The following is an 11,595-nucleotide window of genomic DNA, read 5'->3' on the forward strand; positions in this document are numbered from 1 at the left end:
TACCTGATCAGTTACCCCTAAACTTAACTCACAATTTAGAGAACCATTCGAAAACTAAATTTGAAATACATTCAGCAAATATCTAAAAGTGGAAGTGACACGTGAATATTGAAGAGCAGAGAACTAAAACTTGTTGACTGTTTTAGCATCAGCTAAGTGGACTGTAGGAATAATCAAGCTGCTGGTTGTGCAAATAAATTGTTGAATACTCGGAGGGATAAATGGCAAGTTGGCAGATTAACTGATTGTCAGATTTCCACAGGAGAAAGTGGAAACTGTGGGCAACACCAACCTAAGGTCAAGTCACCCAGAGTCACGGTAAGACCGGAAACACTAATAATTTTTAAAATAAAAGCTTTAATCGTCTCCTCCATTAGGAAATTGGAGATGATGTGAAAAAAAGACTGTTACTCAGTTTAAGTCTTTTAACTGTACTCAAATGTTGCTATTTTAGCACAATTTATCATTAAGGGGAGTTTTCCAATCATTTATTCCATTTATCGATAACTCTTTCTCAAAATAGAGAACGATTGTGAAAATTGTAAAATGTGTTTAAGTAATGACAATAGAACATAAAAGAAATCGCAAAGCGTTTTCGTCAAGGGTCAATGACAGGGCTTTATTTTGGAAATGAACACCGGAAATCAAGAGCAGGCTGTATTCAGTCACTGCTTCGGACTGTCTGCCCTCTTTCTGTACGTGCCCGTTGGGCAAAGTTTCAGTCTTCAGGATGCGGAGCGGTCATACGGATCACCCCAGTGAGCTGTGAGCTGCGGACTTTAGGGCTTTTCTGTGTGTTTGTGTGAATATGTTCAGCTTGAACTAAAAAAGCTGCACAATTTACTTATTTTGTCCTCTGAAAGAGTCGCGGAGTAGGGATGAACAGAGACGGAGACAAGAGTGCAAAGACTGCGCTCCGGAGCCAGAAGCAGCCCAGGACGCAGCAGCAGGCTTCTGTCCAGAAGAAGAAGAAAGATGCCCAGAGTGGCTCCCTCTCCAAAGACTCACAGTCAGCTCAGTGCGACTCTGGGAAGGAGGTGAAATCGGCGGGACAGCAGGGAAAACGACCGGGGAAAGTGTCATCAGGTGCCACCGTGGAGGGCCACAGGAGCCCCGGTGCGCAGAGGAAACTGTCCGATGCCAGCAACGCTTCAGAGGACCTGAGCAAAGACTCTGGCTGCCTGTCTGGGAAACTCTCCTCGTCAGACAGCAGCTCAGAAATATCCGATTGCCCCTCGGAGGGCAACAAGCACGACTCTCCGAGCTGCGACAATGATTTAAGCTGGATAGACGGGGCGGCTTATGTGAGCCCGGACAGCGGGGGGGAAGGCGACGGCAAACCGTGCGCAAAGGCAGCGAGAGGTACCTGCGCTCCGCAGCCTGATGCTGCTGGAGGGGCTTTCAGTTTCTTTAACTCGTCGGGCTCGTTTATGGATCTCATGATGGGAGAAACAACCGAAGACCTTGTCAGAGAGGTGGACGACTTGAGATCAGAGAACGAGTACTTGAAAGTGAGTTTATTTCACTTTTAATTGAGTTTAGTTTTAATTCAGTTTAATTTGTGTAACGTGGTTTGCGTGCCATCCTCGTGGCTTTCTGCTACAATTCCACATGTTTGCGTGTTGTTTTGTGTGTTCCTTCTTTATGAGGTCTATAAGAGGCCTTCACGCTCTGAACACCAGAGCCGATTTTCTGTAAATGCTGCTGTCAGTCTTCATTAGAGGCTGCAGGACAAGTGAGGGGAAGCTCTCAGCCAAGAATCAAAAACCAAGAGCCACCACTGACACCAATTACCTGTGGCGTCAGCAGCAGCATTTTGCACGTTATACTGAAATAAAACTGCCAGATGGAATCAGGTTTCAATAAGATCACAGTGCCGTTTAGAAGGCGATGCTATTTTTTATTGCAATTCAAAAGTAGAAAATACCTCTAGAACTCAAAGCACTGACTTGCACATTCATGTGTTTGTTGCCATTTATTTAGCAGTAATTTGGTGTATGTCCTGGGCGTGATGAGTGCCTTATAAATAGACCCTGCCATTCACTACGTCACTTGAGCATTATGTTGCATTTTTACTGTAAGAGTGAGTGAGACGTTTGAAAACTGCAGACTAAACCAATCAGAGGGCCCAGTGGGAGGGTTTATTTGGTTTTGAACCATTTAAAGGGAACTTCAGCAATTTAGTGTTGCACTTTCATAAAGCTGTGGGACTTACAATAGAGAGATTAAAATAATAACAATAAAATTCAAACTTGAAGCAGCAGACGTCTAGAAATCCTGACTTTTACTCCAAAAATACTGCATTGTGGGAACCACAACACAGCTGGACAACATCTGTCATTAGGCCACTTTGCCTCCTACGTTCATGCTTCTCACACGCTGCACCTCCACCATGTAACGCAGCCTTTTAGTTAAAGTTTTTAAATGTCAAATCCAAATTGAGATTACTCTGATGACATCATCAAGGTAATTTTCTCAGGCACTGTGGAGACCCATCCAGAGACACAGAAGACACCTTCAAGTTTTGTTGATTTTGTTCAACGCAGCAAGGGAATCTTTTCTGGATCAAAGGATAGAAAATACTACACTTGAGGAAATCTCATCTTCCAAAGTACCAAATCCATCAATTTAGCTTTTCATTTCTGTAACATTTAGACATTTAGACAGTTTAAAAAAAGGATCAAAACATGCTGCCTACATTACCCACAATGCTATTCAACTGCATACAGTTTGGTTGAGATGTGGGTGTATTTCTCTCACAGTGGGCTGATGTAGCCTCAAGTCTTTAGCAGAGATGATGCTACACAACCCATAATTTTAACATTTTCACATGTTGTAGTCTCTTGAAGCAGACTCAAGTGACATCACTTGAGGTAGTTTACCAAACTACATGCAGCTTCCTCTGGAGCCACAAAAGGCTTTGTAAGTTTTCACACATGCAGCAGTGGTTCAACATCTGTAAACAGAATTTGTAAAATCAGCAGTTCTCCTTTGATCTTTAAGCATAGACTCATAAGATGTTATCTCTACCTTTTTAATTTACACAGTTTTTAAAAACTGGAGCTTTAGCTGTTTTCAGTGCCTTTAAATAACAGGAAACTGTATTCACATCCACCATGATTAGCAGAGTCTTCCTGTGTTGTTTGTCCCAGGATGAGGTGGAGGAGCTCCGCTGTGAGATGCTGGAAATGCGCGACATGTTCCAGGAGGAGGAGGTGTACCAGCTGCAGGAGCTGCGGCTGCAGCTGGAGCAGGCCAACAAGACCTGTCGCATCCTGCAGTACCGCCTCCGCAAGGCCGAGCGCCGCAGCATCCGGGTGGCTCAGACGGGACAGGTGGACGGGGAGCTGGTCCGGAGCCTGGAGCACGATATCAAGGTCAGAAGTTCTCTCCCTTTTCATTACAGTTACTCCTCCTCCTCCTCCTTCCTCTGCGTGTGTGTGTGAGATCATGCAGCCTCATTAAAACTCACTCGCCACCGACAAACAGTAAAAGCTCCTTCTCCGAAATTTCGACTGAATCACCGCTGTTCCAGTTGCCGACATCAAAGTGAGCGTTTTCTGTCAGTCCCACAAAGTTGTTTCTCATTTGAGCTCACTGGCAGCGTTCGTGCTGTTCACACACACCGAAGGACTGGAATCAGTTGACGGTAGTTTGAGTCACGACCGTTCTCTTTGCTGTAAAACACCCCCTGCTGTTTGAAATGTCTTCATCATGCTTCCTGTTTATATTTTTGTCATACCATGGCGTAATTATGTGGTGAGCTGCTCTCCATGAGCAGGGAACATAAAAGCGCAGTAATCTTTATCTGAATCCTGGACGGTCAATTGTTAAATGAGACTCTGTGGTGGCAGCCAGGCTCTGTTTCTCTGAGCCGGGGTGTGTGCGGTGGTGTTGGATTCCCAACAGCCTCACCCTCAGCCCCTCACCCCCTAAGCCGCTCATATGGCGAATTCCTGTCACAAACATTTCCTTGTAAAATCTTGCAGCTTTACCCAAACCAACTGCTGCAGAGAGCAGGCTGCGGTCACAAAATGATGCTTCACGAGTAAAACCAGCGCCAAAAGATTTTCTTTACAGTGTTTTTCCTGATTGGAGCCACATGTAGATTAGTGAATAGGCCTACTGCGAACAGGGTCAGGGTCGACAATAATGACCACAAATAGATGAAGAACAACCACAAATAGACAAATAATGACCACAGAGAGACGCAGAATGATCACAAAGCAATACACAACAACCACAGAGAAAATGGAATTGACCACAGTGTACGTAAAATGACCATAAAGAGACAAAAACAACCACAAAGAGATGCAAAATGGACACAAAGAGAAAGAAAATGACAACAAATGACATAGCCTCGCTTTTTGTAGTCATTTTATGTCATATAGGAGATATGAGAACAAGACACCCAAAGATTGGAAGACAGAGGTGGGGGGCCTTTAACATGTCTGTGCCCAGGGGCCCCATCGTCTCATAATCCATCCATGATTGGAGCTACAATAACCTGCGGCTGGCTCTGCTTACAGGTGGCAAAGAGCGTGTCCCTGCGGCTGTACAACGAGCTGGAGGTGGTGCAGAAGAAGAATTCCCAGTTGGAGTGGGAGAACGAGGCGCTGCGTGAGAAGACACAGGAGCTGGAGGTGGCCCGGCAGGTGTTACAGGCCGAGGTGGAGAAAGCCAGAGAGGTGCGACATTAAAGCAGCACATTTTACCATAAACCCCCCCTTCAGTCACTTGCATGTACCTTTACAAATGTTGCACTAGTAATATAATTTTTTGTGGCGAAACATGTCAAACACAGATTCTCACTCACAGTATTTTTCTATTTCGGAGTGGATCTTTAATAAATCTGTACATCGGGTCAAGATACTCAGCCTAAATCTTGGCAGGAACATAAGCCCTCCATCCCTCTGGTCAGGAATCCTCCTCTCCATTTCTGCGGCTGCACAGCTGCACCCATCCCACCCAGCTGTCCCCCTCATCCCTCTGTCACCCTGATGTCAGGTGACACATGACCCTGCTGCAGATCAATGATACGGGAGGGGGGGCTCGGCCAGCAGCTGCCTGGTGCCCGGGCAGGGTGAAGCAGCCTGGTATGCTGAGGCCTGAACTTCAGGCACAGCTGAACCCAAAAGGGAGAGAGAGATTACAAAAATAGACTCTCTCTCGCTTTCTCTCTTTCTGCTTCTATTAAGCTAGGCTAAATCTGGATCAGCGTGCATTATGGCATTCATAAACTCGAGTGTTTGGGCGGCGACATACTGACCTACAACCGTCGCCGCGAGTGCTTTCATCACACAGTGGCCACCACACCCTGCAGTGATTGAATTTCCAGTCCACCTTTTATTCTCGCGGCCCCTCATGCCTCAATGGCTCCACGATAACGATCCCGCACTTCAGTGACACGTGTTCGGTTTAATCCAGGATTCGGTGCTTTGGCATGAGCTCAGTCTGGTCCACTCATCGGAGACAGCTGCTAGTCCCTTTGATCCCAACAGGGAAATCCACTTAGATTACCTAATCTAGGAGCACAAAATACAGTCTAGAGGGATGTGAAGGAGGATGAACATTTCAGAGACCCACACAGCAACTGGATGGCCTGTGACCCCGTTTGTGCTGTCAGGTCACGATGTACTGGCTGCACATTCCCAACAAATTACCAAACACACTTTTATTTTGAGAGGCAGCACAATTTATGATAATATGATAACCCACCCCCCCATCTCCATCATGCATATTACGTACTTTTATCACATTTGAAGTCAGTGCACAGTAACTCTACGGTGACCTTGAATTTAAAGACTGTTGGCCAGTCCTTATGTTTGCCACTTCTAGCCTGCAGAAGATGACTATTATTAACACAGTGACATCCTGTCTAGTGTCAAGGAGTGAGACAATGGTGCCAGACAGAAGCTTACATTCCTCTCATGCTCAGACTTACACATTCACTCGTGTAGAGCAGGGAAGGACTCTGACGTGAGAAGAGGTTTGGATCAAATCTCACAATGGACAGTTACTGCATGTAAGGCATCTTCTGAAAGAAGCACAAGGATGTGGTGGACAATGTATGTGAGATTTACTTAAAGGAACAATCAGAAATTTAGGGAAATCTACTAATTTGCTTTCCAGTTGGCTTAGCTTAGCATAAAGACCGGCTCTGTCATGGGAAATGAAATCCACCTGTCAGCACCTCTAACGTTCACTAAATAGCTCATTCCTTTCTTGCTTGTTTAAATCATACAAAAACAGCAGTTTGTGATCAGTAAGACTGCAGGAAGTCACTCCATCCAACCAAAAAAATAGCCTTGTGCACAACCTGGTCTAACCACAAACTGATGGTTTAAACAAATAAGATGTAGCATCTTTAGAGGGGCTGGCACGCAGATTTTGCTACCTTGAATAGAGCCGTGCTAAGCTAACTGTCTCCTAGCTGTGGCTTTGCGCTGAATGGACAGATATGAGAGTGGTATCCATCTTCTCAATAAGCCTTCTGCAGGGAATGTTGAACTATTGATTTATGTGTTTTTGTATGTTGAAATATCCCAGTGAGGTTTTGAAACAGTTGTCATGTAGGCTGTTGAGACATCGAAAATAATGAATCTGTTGTTTGCTAATATTGTTTGTACTGCAGTGTTGATGAACTTCATTGCCATGTTTTTATTCTTCAGAGCACTTTGAAGAAGAAGAGCATCCGATCAACGTCCAGTAAGGCTGAGAAGAGGCTCTCTCAACAGATCGAGGTTTGATGTGTTTGTAATTCGTCTGATTTGATTACTTACTTAAAATCCTTGTGAGAATGATATTGATCATTTCTTGTTTGCCAAAAGGATGACAGTGCCGATCTCAGGTGCCAACTCCACTTTGCCAAAGAGGAATTAGCTCTCATGTGCAAGAAGCTCACCAAGTTGGTATTAGAGAGCGAGGCCATGCGCGAGGAGCTGGCCAAATACCACTCAGCCTACGGCGACGTAGACGTCACCCAATCGCCTGAAGGCAAACAACACTCGGCCCGCGCCAGGGAGGCGGAGGTCAAAGTTCACCTGAAGCTGGTGGAAGAGGAGGCCACGCTCCTGAGCCGGCGCATCGTTGAACTGGAGGTGGAGAACCGTGGCCTGCGAGCAGAAATGAGCGACCTGAGAGAGAAAATGGGAAGAGGAGGAGCGGAAGAGGAAGAGGAAGAGAATCGGGATGTGTCGGAGGAAAATGTGCCAGCTGGCACACCGGTGAAGGACGGAGAGGGAGGTTTGAAAACAGGGTGCAAGTACGAGCAGGTTCAGGACAAGGAAGCAGAAAAAAAGGTTGAGGCATCTTCGCTTTGTGGCCAAGCACAGACTGAGGGGACGATCACGGCTTGTCATATCACTCGAGAGGGTCCTGTGGGTGGTGAGTGGGACCCTTCAGACAGTCCTGAGAGTGATCACAACAAAAGCCCTGACAGAGGTCTCAAAGGGATGACGGTGAAGGACTATGAAACCCTTCTAGCTCTCAGAGATCACTCCTGCATTTTGGGTTCGGCCATCCAGCTCCTGATGACGCCACCGAAGAACGGCCACTGCTCATCCCCCTCCAGTGCTTTTACCTCTGCGCCAGAGGTGGACTTGAATGGCAAGGCACAGAAGACGTTCCTGCCGGGGCCTTTGAATGAGGCTTTGGAGCTCCTACAGGCCATGCTGTTGGCTTTCATCGGGAGGGTGGAGACGATTCTAACAGGAGAAGATTTCGGCAAACTCTCCGCTCACAAGGACGGACACGTGTGGGATTCCTACACTTTCTCCTTTCTCTCCGGAGATCGTGATGTGGATGCTCTGAGTAAGCAGGAGTGTGTGGAAGACCTCCACACACCAGAGTCTAAGGAGAGAGAAAAACAGATGAGAAAAGCAGTTTCCTCACAGTGGGATCTCATCCACAGCTGCAGGGACCCAAAAATGCAGCTTTCCTTGCAGATTCTGCAGATCCTCCATCAGTGGTGTGAAGTTAAAGGGCCTGGGCTGGAGGGAAAAGAGGTAAAATTAAAGAAAATTCTGTGTCTTATTTAAAGCTACGGAACAATTCTTGAATATCTAAATGAATCTGCTTTTTTTTCCAGGGTAAAGACAAAACCATGTCTGTGCTGCGGGGGTTGTTGCAGGACCTCGGTGCAGAGCTTCGGGATGAGAGGATTGAATCTGACAGGGAAGCCAAGGCCACGCAGGCCAAGGCAGCCGAGGTAAGGACGGTGTTTACCCTTCAGGCGTGTCCCCCCCTGCTGTGTGTGAGGCTGTGTGATACAGCGGGAAGTCCTGCCGATGATCTGTCTCTCTGGCCACACGTCCTCCTGACAGTTCAACCGGCATCATGAAAAGACTCATGCCAGAGTATTTAGGCTAATCTCTTGTGGCGGCTGCGGCCAAACGGGACAGGCGTGGCGAAATCTGCTGCATAAAAAACGCTCGACTATCCAGATCTGGTGCATGAGTGTAAATTCTTCAAATGAACTTCACCTGCTCGGTCAAAGGCCAATAAGAAAGCCCCCTTTAATGCTAATAAGAACCTGCAATCAAACATTTGAGTTGTTGCCACTGAAATGCTGGTGTGCCCTTTGCACAGCATGACCCAAGATCTGCTTTGAGGGGCCGGATTTATTTCTTTAATGGTTGTTTTTCCTCCTTATTCCACTGACTAGACTGTAATCCCTCCTTTTCCTAAGAGGCACATTTTGTTTGACATGAAAAAAACAAGACTAAGAGTCTGCAGCCATGCTAGCAGCTCAGTGGGGCTGTACTAACACACAGCAGTGCTTTGAGCTACATGCTAACGCCACATATCAGGGTTTCATCATAATTTGGTTCTGACTTGTAACTTGCTTTGACGTCAACAGCCAAGGTCTGTTCAGTATGATCAAAGCCAGATTTAATGGTTATGGTGTTTTGGAAATGGGACTCATCCCCAATTCTACCATGCATCCCATATGATGTGAACACAGCAAAATGTTTAGCATGTTCACCATCTTAACTTAGCATGTTAGCATGCAAAGAGTAATATATCCAATAATGGTTGAGATATTGTACTTAAAATGACATATGTTCGTCTCATGATGGCGCTATATAAAAAGTCAGAGGATCACCTAAATCTGTTAGGGTGCATTATCCATGAATTTCAGTCCGGACCACAGCATTGGATCTACAGGCCGACACTGAAGTAACATGAAGTTCAGTAACGACTGCTTGGCTGATATTTGTTTTCTCTCTTTGCTCAGTGTGCCGTCAGTCGTATCCTTTATGATGAACAGCACGCTGAAGCTGACAGGTCGGTGTTTTCCGCCTTCACATCTTATCCATTTGTTCCTGAGGTGACTGAGGTCGTAACTCACGTGTCACCTGCTGTTTTCACAGGATGTGCAACTCAAAAAGGAAAAGATTTGGACGACAGTTTCCTCCGCACGGCTGTACGAGGAAGAACTGGTGCTATCTGAGCCAGGAGGCTGCCCAGCTGGACCGAGAGGACCCCGTTAAGACGTGGGACCATCTAATCATGCCGCTTAGCTTCCCTGATCTTGACTTCGAGCAGATGTCCCTGGAGCGAAGCCACACTGCCCCAGAGAAGTCGGCCTTCCGCATCTACTACAGCCCCCCTTCAGCCCGCAGAGTCCAGCTGGCTCAGCGGAAGCAAAGCCCCGTCGCAGACAGCGAATCTGTCGACACAGCCTCTCCCTGGTGCACGCCGCCGACCTCCTTCGCCTCGCTCTGTCTGGGCTCATCCGCGAACCTGAGCGACGACATGAAGGAAATGACGGCCAGCTGGAGGCAGACGGTTCACGCCAGTTCACAGGAGCGGAGAGGGAGATCGCAGGGGCGGTGGGTGGACGTGGTCTGCTCGGGGACTCAGACCCACCTGAAGCCGCTGATGGTGAGTGTTGGTCTGCAGACAGATGGGACAGTTAGTGTGAGAGGCAGTCCCTCCAGAGTCCTGAGCACCTCCCTGGTCTCTGCCCGCTCTCACCACATCTCCACCTCACTGGACGGGGTACCGAGCAGAATCGAGAGGTCCAGAGCCTCCACCTCCTCGCCTAAACTGTACCGGAGACACTCCACATCCGGTGCATCCACTCCCCCTTCATCCACCAGTTTGAGCTCCTCTTCCTCATCTGCATCCACCCCTAGAGATCGAGCACTGTGGAACCTGAATCACCAAAGCCACGCCGGCCTCTCGTGGACCCGACAAACCAGCCACAGAGCAGGTGCAGGACAGACCCAGGGCTCTCCCAAGCCTCCCAGCAAATCTGCAGGCGCCAACCGTTACGGCGTGGTCACGGAGTTCCTGCGCAGGGTGAGCGGCCGGGCAGAGAAACCTGCACCGGGGTCGGGGCAGAAGACGAAGAGCGGTCTGAAGAGCCTGGAACGCGTTCCGACGAGGCCTCCTGCCGCCCCGCTGCACAGGAACGACAGCGTGACGAGGATCGTCAACCAGAGGTTCATGAGGCAGCGAGAGGAGACCACTCGGGCCCAGAGAGAGGAGAAGGGGAGCAGCCTGAACCACGGCGTCAGACACAGCCTCAGTCCCGTCAGCACAGAGGTGAGCGTAACCAGCAACATGTCCGCCTGTATCATGTGTCATCTGATTTTTATACAGCTCCGACATCTGCTGCTGGTTCACCAGGACCCTCATACTGAAGCAGCTTAATGTAATTCAGCCATCATTCATTTTTGCCAAAATGAAAAGTGCATTTCCTACTGTGATGTGTCAAAATGTCATCAGTGAATTATTATGAGCCTCCAGCTTCTATTGTCCACTTCTTTGAATGCATGGTGTCAAAGCTCACTGGGAGACTTGAACAGAACGGAGACATAATGAAAGCGATGGTTCATTACAGACCCAACAAGCTCCAACAAACCGGTGTCATAACGCATTTCTGTTGTTTCATCACCGCGTTTCTGTCTCATCTCAGTCCTCTGTCTCTTCTCACTCTCTGACCAGGATGGAAACTACGACTGCAGCTCCAGCAGCACCTTGGCCTTCTGCTTCGCCCGCTCGTCTCGCTCCGCCCAGAGACAAACGTCAAACCAGAGCAAAGTCCAGCGGCACAGAGACTCGGCCGCAAACTCAGAACTGTGAGCGAACGGGAGGAGAACCAGCAGCCGTCCTGAGACTTCTGACAGCTGAGAGCGGCCAGAGCCACGGGGAGGGAATTTAACATGTAATGGGAGAACTGGGAGAACTGGTAGACTGTATGTGGGATGTTCAGGAGAGCTTTAAAACTCAATGTTTTCTTTTGGTGCAATTCATAACGCTCATCTCCTTTTACAGATGACGCTCAGTCATTTTTGCTTTACTACAAACTTCAATGTTTCAATGTTTCTTCATTCATATTTACAATAAAACGTAATGTAAAACTGATTCTGCACTTAACTTGTGAACCGCAAATTAATTTTTTTATTATCTTTATCTTATTTTGTAGAGAATAACTTCATGATTTATTGAATAAACTTCTAAGATCAGAGCAGTTGTGTTGTCTGTCTTTGTGTTACAGTCCCACCCTGAAGTCGCTCGATTTGATTTAAGCTGCAGAAACGTGTTTAATCTTCAGGAAGGGGCTGCTGGCTGTTACGTCACATG

At 47.4% G+C, this 11,595-nt stretch overlaps 1 protein-coding gene across 1 annotated transcript; it reads left to right on the forward strand.

Moving 5' to 3' along the window:
- The first annotated feature begins 878 nt into the window (after positions 1-878).
- LOC143327105 (uncharacterized) lies at positions 879-11,476 on the forward strand. The gene is made up of 9 exons (XM_076741282.1): positions 879-1,511; positions 3,153-3,377; positions 4,530-4,688; positions 6,672-6,743; positions 6,831-8,006; positions 8,090-8,209; positions 9,239-9,288; positions 9,375-10,554; positions 10,957-11,476. Exons 1-9 carry the CDS (start codon positions 879-881, stop codon positions 11,092-11,094), a joined length of 3,753 nt encoding a protein of 1,250 aa, XP_076597397.1. The 3' UTR covers positions 11,095-11,476.
- Positions 11,477-11,595: the final 119 nt, after the last annotated feature.

The sequence above is a fragment of the Chaetodon auriga genome, chromosome 10 (assembly GCF_051107435.1).
Source record: "Chaetodon auriga isolate fChaAug3 chromosome 10, fChaAug3.hap1, whole genome shotgun sequence".
NCBI classification, from domain to species: Eukaryota; Metazoa; Chordata; class Actinopteri; order Chaetodontiformes; family Chaetodontidae; genus Chaetodon; species Chaetodon auriga.